The sequence below is a fragment of the Macrotis lagotis genome, chromosome 1 (genome assembly GCF_037893015.1).
Source record: "Macrotis lagotis isolate mMagLag1 chromosome 1, bilby.v1.9.chrom.fasta, whole genome shotgun sequence".
Classification (NCBI taxonomy): Eukaryota; Metazoa; Chordata; class Mammalia; order Peramelemorphia; family Peramelidae; genus Macrotis; species Macrotis lagotis.
Window position 1 is genome coordinate 396,004,531 of NC_133658.1, and position 13,122 is coordinate 396,017,652.

General features: G+C 35.7%; 1 protein-coding gene and 1 long non-coding RNA gene across 7 annotated transcripts in view; one reads left to right on the forward strand and one right to left on the reverse strand.

Annotated features, from left to right (window-relative positions):
- GALNT10 (polypeptide N-acetylgalactosaminyltransferase 10) overlaps window positions 1-13,122 on the reverse strand; it is a 167,674-nt gene that overhangs the window by 26,998 nt on the left and 127,554 nt on the right. For both annotated transcript variants that reach the window (XM_074212552.1, XM_074212553.1), the window contains exons 5-6: window positions 6,040-6,225; window positions 3,209-3,392 (exon numbers count right to left, since the gene is read on the reverse strand). In XM_074212552.1, coding sequence (XP_074068653.1) covers window positions 3,209-3,392; window positions 6,040-6,225 — 370 coding nt within the window. The remainder of the gene's footprint in view (window positions 1-3,208; window positions 3,393-6,039; window positions 6,226-13,122) is intronic.
- Window positions 541-13,122, forward strand: part of LOC141506106 (uncharacterized) — a 79,273-nt gene continuing 66,691 nt past the window's right edge. For all 5 annotated transcript variants that reach the window (XR_012473768.1, XR_012473770.1, XR_012473766.1 and 2 more), the window contains exon 1: window positions 541-691. This is a non-coding gene — a long non-coding RNA (uncharacterized LOC141506106). The remainder of the gene's footprint in view (window positions 692-13,122) is intronic.

Below are 13,122 nucleotides of genomic sequence, written 5' to 3' on the forward strand. Positions count from 1 at the left end.
CCATGGGGTATCTGTGTCCCCCTAAATGTCCTTTTAAACCCTAGTAGGCTACTAAGACTTCATATGGCAACATTAACATTTACAGCAGGAAAAAAAAAGATCATGACAGACAGGAACCTTCCAAAGGGAGTCAGTAAAGTATACTGAAGGGAGTGCTGGACTAGGAGGAGTTTGACCTGTTTCTAGTTCCATTCTTATCTTTGACTTATTTTGTGACTTTAGTCAAATCATAACCTCCTTGGGTTTCATTTGTCTTCTCTATAAAGCAGGGACATTCTATTTTGTGGACTATCCTTCCTTTATAGGGATATATCTTATTCTTCATCCCCCATTAGCTAAGTCAGGAGAAATAGGTTTTAGCTTTACTTTTGCCCCTAATTCAATCTCTGTATTGAAATCTAGGAAATCATTTTTCCTCTCTGGACCTCTGTTTCTTCTTCTCCAAAATGAAGGTTTAGATTAGAACTTTACTGTTTCCTTCCAACTCTAAATTCTATGATTTTATGACTCCACGAACTCATAGAACTATAGAATCTCAGAATCAGGAAGGATCTCAGAGGCCATCTAGTTCACCTTGTACTTGATCAGGAATCCTTTCTACAATATTAACAATGGATTGGAACAAATTCTCAAACTAATCACCACTGAAATCCTACTACTTCCTGTGTCAGCTGATTCTAGTTTTGGACAGGTATAGTGATAAGGAATATTTTCCTTATAGCAAATCTAAATCCCTTGCTTTTCCACTTTTACCTACTACCTCCAATCAATAGTTCAGCCCTTCAAATACTTGAAAATTGGTCTCACATCCCTCTTAAATCAAAATTTTTCTTCAAGGTCAATCTTGTATGAAATGGTCTTTCGTTCTTTCACCATTGGGTTGCTTCATTATGGATGGGTTCTGATTTGTCAACACCTTCCCTAATATGTGAAATCAAAACTGGACACAAAACTTTAAGGCACTGACAATCTTTTAACTTCTGAGTATTTTCAATTAACTGATTTCTTTTCCCTGAAAAGTTTAACTTCATATATCTTGATATTTATTTTGAAAGAGATCTTTATAGCTATGCAATATATGCATATGTATGTATGTATGTTTGTATGAGGCAATGGGGTGGCATTGTGATTAGAGTGCCAGGCCTGGAGTAAGGAAGACATGAGTTCAAATATGACTTCAGATATTCTCTAACTTGCTAATCCTGGATGGGTCACTTAACCTTTGTTTGCTTCAGTTTCCTCACATGTGAAGTTGGGATAAACAACAGCATCTCCTCCCAGGGTTTTTGTGAGGATCAAATGAGACCATTGGAAAGCACTTAGTCCATTGTCTATATAAATGATAACTGCTATCATCATTATTATTATTATTATCTAAATAAACATATCTATTCACATATACCTATAAAGATCAGGATATGTATATAGATATTTCCTGGGATACTGCAAATGCCACTTAATGTCCGATATTTTCTTTAGCTATATCAGCAATACTATATAGCCATAATTAAGGATCAGAATGATGAGAAGTATAGGAGAAAGAACTCTGATTGAGTAAGAAGACTCAGAATTATTGCCTTCCATCCAGTCATCTCACTTTTCTGAGCCTTAGTTTCCTCCTTGGTGAAATGGGGGTAATGATACTTGTATTATTTATCTTATAGGTTATTGGTAAAAAAAAAATGCACTGCAAAATATAAAATGGAACAGAAATGAGTGTGGTTACTATCATTATGAGAAAGAGCCTCTGTAAAAGCCCTAATCACTAATGACTGACATTCATAGTCTAATTCTGCTAATCAAGATGGAAAAATAGTTTTAGATGTTTTCCAAAGATCCCTAATAACAAGGGTTAAAACTAACTTTCAATTCCCCAGAAAATTCAAGTCATTAGAATAATCTATGATGTAAATATTGCAAACAATTGAGTTGTACCATAATGATATAGAACAGTGTTGTCAGCTTCAAATAGAAACAGAGGTCACATCCATATGTATGAATTCCCATGAGCTGCACACCAACTTAGTTTAAAAAACTAAGTTATCTCTGTTTCATTAGATTTTTATTTATTATGTTAACTATTTTCCAATTACATTTCAATCTGGTTCAAGATGTATTCTGAAGTGTTGTGGGGCCATACATGTGACACCTCTGATGTAGACTATGGGAGAACCAAATTGGTAAAATGTTGAAGTATATCAAAATGGTATTTAATCCTTTTCAGAATAAAGGAAAAAGGGAAGCAGAAATTTCTGAGATGACTGATTAAAAAAATTAAGGGTATTTTGTGTCAAGAAAAAAAGACATGGACTACTGAATTCAAGTATTTGAAAAACTATGAACAAGAGGAATTAGAACAATTTTTCTAGGCCCTAAAAGGACTAATAAAGATACAGGAGGCAAATTTCAGCTTGTATAATACTTGTATTATACAAGATTTATACAATACAGGGATTATCATTCTCCAGGAATGGGATGGGCTATGTTGGAAGGTCATGAACTCTGTGTCCCTAGAACTGATCAAACAGAAGTTGACCAGTAGCAATTCTATTTGTTTGGGATACTGTAGAAGGACAGGGAATAGAATGAGATGATTTCTGGGGTCCCTTTTTTTTTAGGCTAGGAAAGGAACAAATATCACTCATTAGACTAGGCTGGAGGTCTCCCATTTGTTTCTGAAAAGCATTTACTTTTCATTTCCCATAAACATCAATATGTTAGAGATTAGGAAAGAGAAGTGGGAAGAAATTGTATTGTTGACAATAAATATTCTTGGAGAGGAAGGGAAGGGGGCACTGTTTTCATAAATCAAACATGGAAATCATAGATTAGAGATTGACTGGGCCAACCTTTAAGCCCCACTAACAGATCCCAATCATCTGGCTATTAATTACCTATATTAGTATAGGTCAAAGAACACAAATTCACACTTTAATACCTGATTTGAGAGAGAATGATGTTGGAACTGGAGTCAGGAGGACTGAGTTTGAATACCTCCTCAGACATTTATCTTGATGTGTGATCCTGAACAAAAATCACTTAACCTCTCTGGACCTCAGTTTCCTTATTAGAAAGATAAAGAGTTTGAGCTTGATTATGTCTCATGTCCCAATTCTAAATTTATGATCTTATAATTTTCCACTTTGCTGTCAGGGTAGCAAAAATTTTGATTAGACTCAAATAAGTAGATTGATATTCATACACTTACTCAAATGGATCACTGGGGTCAGGTTTTTGCAGTTCCAGAGGGATGGGGATCCTCTTGTAATACATTTCCCAGTCAAATGCTCCCCGCATTGCATCCCCAGCCTGCGTTTTATACCCAAAGTGATCATTATCGATCACGTCAATCATTGGGCATACGATGGTCTTTCGGTTTGAAGCGATGCGGTCTGAAGAGAACGAGAAACATTTATTAAGCAACACATTTAGATTCCTTTTACTACCGAGATTTATACTACCTACAGGTATCATAAAAATAACTTCCCTATGCCATTTAACTAGGACCTGGGTTTGTTTATGTCTCAATTATGTTAACTGGATTGGCTGGCAGAGGTACCAGAAAGATTTCAAGTAGTTGCTGTAACTACATGTGGCTATGGGCAGGTCACACTCCTTTGTGAACCTTAGTTTAATCATCTGTAAACTGGGGATAATGATGATGATGATAATAACGATGGTAATGACATTCCCTAAGTCAGTGCTATTTTAAGAAAAGTATTTTTATAAACTATATGAATGGGAACACTAGTGTACAAACTGGCTATATTAAAGTATACCTACAAAACAATGTTTGATATACCCAATTGATGTATCAAACAAATAAATCTAGGAAGCTTACATTATCAGGTGCAAAAAATTGTAGAGGGACTAGGCCAATGCTTCCAAAGCTATGCCAGTGGTCTTTCCTTCTGGCATGTTGAGGCTTAGCTAAGCCTGCAATTGGAAAGAGAGTGAAGTACTGAAAAGAGCATTATCTGTGTGGCCTCAGGCAAGTCACAGAACTGTTCAGTTTTCTCCTTTGTTAAATGGTGACAAGAGTACTTGCATTACTCATTTTGTAGGGTTGTTATGAGGAGCAAATGAAACAATTTATATGAAAGGGTTTTGTAAGCCATAAAGTATCATAGAAATGTAAGAGATCACTATACATTTTTCTACTAATAGTGATTTCTATTGGATGATTGACTCTTCAGGCCTGGAAATAATTTCCCACTGTTGGTCTCAAAAGATGAGTCTGAATTGTGTAGAAAGACATTATAGCATTATTAATGAAAGCTATGACTTCATCTCATCCATTGTTCCTTAGGACTAATGGGGATTCAGTCTTATGTCTACGCCCATAGCGCATTATCATATATGAACAAAGGGAGAATGATTTTTCCATGTGTGCTTTCTGATTGTAAAAATTACCCCATATATATTCCCGTAAAATCATATTTAAGGAATATTTAGAATAAAAGCTCAGCTTTGTGTCACACTAGTTAAACTTTTTTATGAGTCACTGAATGACCCCACATTGCCTTACTCCTCCAAAACACTATAAATTATGCAATTTAATGGTGTTTTTTTTTTTGTAATGAGAGGCAGATGCATATGTTCTCTGGGGTTAATTAAATGAACGATAGTTACTAGAAATGCTGGGCTTTATCTTTCACCCACTACTGAAAACTTAAGACATTTTGGGGCTAGAAGCTCACATAATCCTGAGTTGTGTTGGAAAGCAAATCTTCCATAGTCTTCATTGTATTTTATTGGTTCTTCTTCCTCAATTAGCTTCCTCAGTATGAAAAGGTCTATATTGTCAAATCCATAATCTTCTATTCTTCTATTTCAGTACTCTCTCATGTCTTCAACTGTAAGTTCTATGTTAATAACCTTTAAATCTAGCTCTTTAGTCCTGTTCCCTTGCTTGAGGTCTAGGGCCTAATGCACATCATCATCTCAAAATCAATATGCATCAAACTGAAATTTTTCTAATCCCACCAAACTAGCTTTCTTGCCAACTTCCCTATCTCTGTTAAATAGGTTGAAAAAATTAACATAATCTTTGACTTCCCCTCTTCCTCTATACTCATCACTAAGACCTTCTGCTTATTTCTACCAAAGGTTTTTCAAATTTGATGTCCAAGCTCATTACCACCAACACAGACCAGGCTTCCATCATCTTTCTCTCACCTTCTCTTAAAGTACTTATAATCATAGAATAGAATTTTTGAATTAGCTAATAGTCATTAAAATCCTCATTCCCCCTCCTCATACAAACAGCTACTGAACTTATCTCCTGTATCCTGCATTCATGATTTCTGCACCCAAGGGTAGGATATTTTGTATATCCTTGTTAAACAACATTTGGACCATTATTTCACTCTTTAGATCTTTCTAGATCTCCATTTTGTCTTCTAACATATTAACCACCCTTCTTAATTCCCTGTCACAACTGACAAATCTGTTGAAGAGGCCAAATTTTTGCTTACATCCAAATCAGGAAGGGATACAAATCCCTGTGCTCCCTACCATTCATTCTTTGTCCATAGGCAGTCCACTTGAGATTTCCCTTCCAGTTTATTAATCACCACTTCTTGAATATGATTATTCAGTCAATTATGAATCCCCTAATCACACAAATAACTTACTTAAATCCAGGAATATGTTATCTCCATGAACTACGAGTCAAGTAATGATAAAGCCATGTTAAAGAAGGAAATGAGTTAATTCATTATAATTCTAAGTATGTCACAGCCAAAGAACTGAACTTGTCCTTCATTCTCCTTTTTATATTCTCCCTTCGCTCCTTTTAATTTCAGTTCTATTAATTTTTGATTCCCAATAAGATAGTAAATTGTTTGAAAGAACAAATTAAACTTTACATATCCATTATGATGCCCAACACAGATCTGGGAACACAACTGGATGTTTAATAAATGTTTCAATTGATTGATCCACGCAGAAAGACAAGTCAAGAAAGCAATCAGATATTGAGAACCTATATTTACTTTTCAGCAATCAACCACCCAGGACATTGCTATGCCTCTTTACCTAGTAAGGGTGGAAGCCAGTTGACATTAGCTTCACAGTGTGAGTCCAAAAACGTAATGACATCTCCAATGGCCACTGAAGCCCCCAGCATCCGGGTCCTTATGAGTCCCTCCCTCTTCTTGGTTCGGAGGATTCTTACATTTGGAAACTGGGCCATATAATCTTCCAAACGCTTCTTCAGATGTTCTGTGTACAGAGAAAAAAAGATAGGTTTGAGGTGGTATTAAGACTAGTTCCTTATAATGGGATTCCTCCAAATATCATCTTCCTTTGGAGATTGAAGCTGGGGATCATTAACAAAGCTATATTCCAGGGCAAAGAAGGCAGAAGCAGGATATGATGTAGTAGTGTCCTGGTATGTTGTACTGAGTGTTAGGAGACTTGGACTCTGATTCTGGATCTGCTAATTTACTATTATCAGACCTAAGGTAAATCACTTACTCACTCCAACTCTGAAATTCTTCTTTACAATGAAGGACTGGATTCTAATGTCCCCTAACTCTAATATTTTATGTTCCAGGACCAGTTCTGCCTCTGAAATTATACATTCTGCAGTGATTTCTGAGTTGAACATTATATGTTTTAAGTTTCTTTCTTGCTCTAAAATTCTTTGATTTGATCATGCATACAAACCATAGACAGCTCCTGGCTCTGGGCAGCACAATCTGATTTAGTTAGTTTTTTTCCCTGAAGTTGGAGATCAGAAATGATTGGCTTCCTTTGATACATGGACTCATGCCTTGAGTCTACTTCTTTAAGAAATACTATTTTAGGGGCAGCTAGGTGATGCAATGGAAAGAGCTGAGCCTGGAATCAGGAGGAACTGAGTTCAAATCTGACCTCCTTAATACTTATTTGGCTGTGTGACCTTGGGCACTTTACTGTCCATTGCCTTGCAAAAAACAAAACCACATCATCATCATCATACTATTTAAAAAATTCCCATTCTCCAAAAAAAAAGCATTTTATCAACCTTTTTTTCTTTAAAATATCCTCTTTACTTCTTAATATGCTCTTCCTTCTCCCATGCTCTGTGAACTGCCCATTAAGGGCAAAGGATAAAAAAATAGAAGGGGGGGGGAAGCAGTTCAGCCTACACCCTTATTACACATCTAACAGGATATACAATGTTTCAAATCCATAACCCATCTTTCTATAAAGAAGGGAGGGAGGCTCTTGTCCATAGTTAGTATCTTAGATGCCTTATAAAAAAAAGACCAAAAAACCCCCCCCATTTCCATATTTCTAGCCCTTGATTTAAAAACCTCCTCAAATCCAGCAATTCAAATATTTTGTGTCCAATAGGTATTGTTTTGTGTTTGGCAAAAAGTGAAATAGAAAGTTGAGTAAGATATAGCCTGACTTTTAGAGGATGCACAGTCTAGTGAAACAGAAAAGATATGAACACAAAGGACAATAATAACAAAAACAAATCAGAAGTGAAAAGTGTCCTGTGAGACCTGAGGAAGGATAGCTCACTTTTTGAGATCACAGAAGACTTCATGGAGAAGGTGGCATTGCAGCTGGGTCTAGGAGAATTTCAATAGAGTCTTCTGTAAGCCCCGGGACACTTGAGTGTTTTTTTCTCCATAGCTTGTGCAGCTGGAGCAATTACCATATACATAGAGATACATATACATACATATACACAGAGATTAGTTAATGGGTTCAGTAAAATTGGAACTCTTTACTGTTTGCTCACAAAGATTAATGCAGCTTCCCTCAGCCCATGGCAGCTTCGACTGAAACCAGATATCAATTTCCCCTAATTCAGCTGCTAAATCTTTCCAAAGGGGCTTTTCTATGAGAGCAGACAAGATATTAAGAGAAATGATGATATTACAGATGTACTGCTTTATGGTCAGTAACTCTATCAAAGTTAAGGATTAAAAAAAGGACAGAAATCTATAGCTATCATCTTTGACTGTGACTCATTTAGGATTAGGTGACCATTTCAGGTCACTAAAATGATGGTGAAATTTTCTTGCAAAGTGATCCTTCCTTGTTCATGTCTTGAAGACCACTCAAAGGTAGAGAGGTATCACTAAATTCCCCATGACACATAAGGCTTCTGTTAATTTGAGACCTACTAATTAATTCCTACTGTCAAGTCATGGGAAGTCTGAATAATTATTTAGGAGGCAATTATGTTTCTCTTCTTTAGTCTTTATCAGATGGCTCATTTCCATACAATCAAAGATGTAATAATTTAATAGAATCAACTTCTCTGATAAGTATGCTTTTATATGTCACAATGGGAAAGAAGGGATTTATATCACAAAACAGAATTTCAGAGTTAAAAAGGAATGTAGAATAGAGAATGTTTACAGGTAGAAGGATCCTTTGAGATGAACAATTCCAATCTATTCCTTTTACAAGTGAGAAAGTGAAAACCGGAGAAATGAGATCACTTGTCCAATGACATATAAGCTAGTGGTGAAGCTTAGAGAAGAGTCTAAATCTTAAATATGCAATGATGGGTAAGTCAAACTTACCTTTGAGTATGACTTCATTGTCAATTTGAGATAGCAATACTTGTTTGTGAAAGTCTACAAAGATATTGCGTTTTTTATCTTTCTATAAGTATTACTATTGATTACTATGCTTTGAACACTCCAAGTTATTGGTACAGATGATAAAGGGAAAAATAAAAAAGAATTAGTTTATCAAAAGCAATTTTGGTGATCTAGGAGATTTTTGGGAGTAGGGTAGAGTTGAAGAAATAAAAGAGATTTTCCTAGTTTAAAATAATTTTTAAAAAATCTTTCTTAATCCCACCACTGTCTAGACATTTAAGTGCCTGACTGTGCCAGATATTGTGCTGGGGATACAAAAAGAGGGAAAAGACAGTTTTTGAATTCAAGAACTCATAATCTAATGGAGGAGACAACAAACAAATATGTACCCAAAAAACTATGTTTAGGATAAGGAAATAATTTAAAAAGGGAATTAGAATTCAGAAGAATTGGGAAAGTCTTCTTGTAGGAGATGAAATTTTAGATGAGATTTGAAGGAAGCCAAGAAGGTCAGTAGCAAGAGATAAGGAAAGAAAATATTTTAGAAATTGGGGACAAACAGAGAAAATACCCAGAAGCAAGTGACTGTGTGTCTTGTTTGTGTATTGAAGAATATGTGGCAGTGAGTAAGGTGTAAGAAAACTGAAAAGGTAGGACGGAGTTAAGTCAAGAAGGATTTTAAGTGACATAAGATTTTATATTTGTACCCTCTGTATTACACTTTCTGAGGTCATCACGCTCTTGAGGAACATAATACATTCAATTTGGAAATTTTACCCCATGATTGGTGAGTGAGTGAACACAAATTCCGACAGTATACTATATTTAGGAGGTCGCAGACTATGCATCATATCCCATCTGGGCTAGCCATTTTCTTGCCACTTGTCTTCTATGTATCCTACCATCCTCCTCTTTTGTTCTAGAGACTCTAATCAAATCAATGCTAATAGTGCTGTGGAAAGTGTATGTCAGTCGAGTAGACTTCCCAATGGCTTCTCTTACCCTCCCTGAGACTTTTCCTCTATGGCAAGACTCACTTTGTTTATTATTTGTATTCTCATCACTTAAAATAATTCTGGGCAAAATGTAAATATTTAATAACTGTTGCCATTCATTTTGCAGCCTCCTTTATTTGTGACAGTTGGGAAAAGCCAATCCCTTGGTGACCAACCAATTCTATTGCCCTAGCTTCAAACAAACAATACTATGTGAAATACTATTGGTTTCTGAAAGTCAATTTCCATAAAAAAAATAAATCAAGGAATGCAACAATAACTTATTCTTATACATGTGAGGGTGAGGGGCAAAGTTTCTTCCAAACTGGAATTATATCTATAGCTGAGCAAGGAGCAGAGACAATGAATGACCTTATTCCTTGAGCTTTACTTGCCTTCTTAACCTCTTTTTTAGCCTATTCCTTTTCCACATAGGCCAATTGGAGAGATTTAGGTTTAAAACTTGGGTGATCCTTAATTACCCCATTTTAATTATTAACAAATAGGGGCGGCTAGGTGGCGTAGTGGATAGAGCACTGGCCTTGGAGTCAGGAGTACCTGAGTTCAAATCTGGCCTCAGACACTTAATAATTACCTAGCTGTGTGGCCTTGGGCAAGCCACTTAACCCCATTGCCTTGCAAAAAAAAATTATTAACAAATAACTGCTGCTATATAGCTTAGTCTTCAGAAATGAAAATTTTGGAAGTAAACTGTAAGGTCTCTGTCCCTAGGAGTCTGAGTCCTGTGACAGAAGAGAAACCAAGACTAAAGTAATTAGCAAGCTGGAACAACCCTATTCTTTTTTTTTAAAAAGAAAAAATCAGCTGGGCTACTGTTTTCTGAAGGAGCAAGGTAGCGCCCTAGGCAAGGATAGTGGAGTCCAGAAGAGAAAGCAGTGATCTGAGATCAGTGTTAAGGCAGCCACTATGTGTGTATCCCCCTCTTTATAAATATTCCCTGGACACATGTGCTTCTACTACAAGTGTCCACACATGAGAGCTTTAGACACATGAATTTCCTATAAACGTGTCTTTCCCTTTGTTTCTTATGCATGATATAGCTAACCAATGCTATGTTTGTTTCAGTCAGTGTTATGTCCCGGTCCCTGGGACTGAATCAGTGATATATAACTGATATATAACTTTTTTTTATTAAAGATATTGAGTTTTACAATTTCCCCCCCAATCTTACTTCCCTCCCTCCCCCCTCCCCCACTGAAAGCAATCTGTCAGTCTTTACTTTGTTTCCATGTTGTACATTGATCCAAATTGAGTGTGATGGGAGAGAAATCATATCCTTAAGGAAGAGACAAAAAGTCTAAGAGATAACAAGATTGGACAATAAGATATCTGGTTTTTTTTCCTCTAAATTAAAGGGAATAGTCCTTGAACTTTGTTCAAACTCCACAGCTCTTTATCTGGATACAGATGGCACTCTCCTTTGCAGACAGCCAAAAATTGTTCCAGATTGTTGCACTGATGCAATGAGCAAGTCCTTCAAGGTTGATCATCACCCCCATGTTGCTGTTAGGGTATACGGTGTTTTTCTGGTTCTGCTCATCTCACTCAGCATCAGTTCATGCAAATCCCTCCAGGCTTCCCTGAAATCCCATCCCTCCTGGTTTCTAATAGAACAATAGTGTTCCATGACATACATATACTACAGTTTGCTAAGCCATTCCCCAATTGAAGGACATTTACTTGATTTCCAATTCTTTGCCACCACAAACAGGGCTGCTATAAATATTTTTGTACAAGTGATGTTTTTACCCTTTTTCATCATCTCTTCAGGGTATAGACCCAGTAGTGGTATTGCTGGGTCAAAGGGTATGCTCATTTTTGTTGCCCTTTGGGCATAGTTCCAAATTTCTCTCCAGAAAGGCTGGATGAGTTCACAGCTCCACCAACAGTGTAATAGTGCCCCAGATTTCCCACAACCCTTCCAACAATGATCATCTGATATATAACTTTTAAATTATTTATACATTTGGAGATTATTTTAATTTTTTTCCATTTTGCTTTATTTTAAAATTCTGAACTCAATAGTCAATAAATAAATCGGGATTTTCATTTACATTGTGGAATAGGAGAGAACTATACATGAAACTATAAATCTTGATTATACAAAACTTCTTTTTTAAGTATAAAATAAATTTAACATGTAATTTTTAAAGCTGTGATACTTGCTTTGATTCATTCTGGCCTTCCTTTGTTTTCTTCTTTTTTTTTTTTTTTGGTGTGAGTAAGGGCCCTATTTATTACTAATCCTGCCCCACCCCTTCTCATTTGTAATTCCCAAATTAAAAAAGAAAAGTCCTTGTAGCAACTAAAAGCAAAATAAATTCTGATGCCTACCAAACTCAAAAATGCATGTCTTATTCTGGCTCTACAACCTTCACCATGCTTCAGTTCATACAAATTTTCCCAGGTTTCTCTGTAACCACCCCTTTCTTCAATTCTTATAGTGCAATAATATTCTACTATAGTAGCATAATTTGTTCAGCCATTCTCCAGCTGATACACTCCCTTAATTCCCAGTTCTTTCCACCATAAGAGTCACTAAAGATATCTATGTGTTTGATTTGGGAGGGGTCATATGGTTAGTATCAACTTAATTTAGTGTCATAAAAGGTATATGCAGTTCGTTATATAGTTCTAAATTGTTTTCCAGAATTGGTATAGAGGTGTACCAGTTAAAAGCTTCAACAAAAGTGCATTAATGTACCTGTTTTCCCATATTCCAATCAAAGTTGTCATTTTCCTTTGTTATCTTTGCAAATCTGTTGGGTGTGGAGTGTCACTGCAGAGTTGCTTTAATTTGCATTTCTCTCAGTGATTTGGGGTATTTTTTTCATATAGTTATTGAAAATTTCATTTAAGAACTTTTTATATCCTTTGACCATTTATCAACAGGGGAATAAATTTGGTTTTTATAAATCTGAATCAGTTCCTTATATGTCATAGAGATGGAATGTTTAGCAGAGAAACTTGCTGCAAAGACTTTTCCACAATTAACTGTTTCCCTCTAATTGTAACTGCCTTGGATTTGTTATTGCAAAAACTTAATTTAGTGTAATGAAAATTGTCTGTTTTCTGTGTTCTTTTGTGGTCTTCTCTATTCCTTCTTTGGTCATAGTTCTTTTCCTATCCACGGTTGAAAGAGATAATTTTTTCCTTGTCCTAATAATTTGTTTGATTTGATTTTTAATCAAATTTAATCAAATCAAATTAAAATTTAATCAAATTAAGTTACTTTTTTCATTTTATTTTTCAAATTATATATATAGTTTTCAACATTCAATTTTTTGGTAAGTGGATAGTTCCACATTTTTCTACTATCCACTTCTCTCACCCTTCCTTAGACAGTGAGCAATCTGATATATAACTTCTAAGTTATTTATACATTTGGAGACTGCTGTGTATGAGCTTTTTGTCTTTACCAGGGGTTCTTAACTTGGGGAGGCAGTCAATGTATTTCTTTTTCTTGTTTTTTGTTTTAGTTTTTGCAAGGCAATGGGGTTAAGTGGCTTGCCCAAGGCCACACAGCTAGGTAATTATTAAGTGTCTGAGGC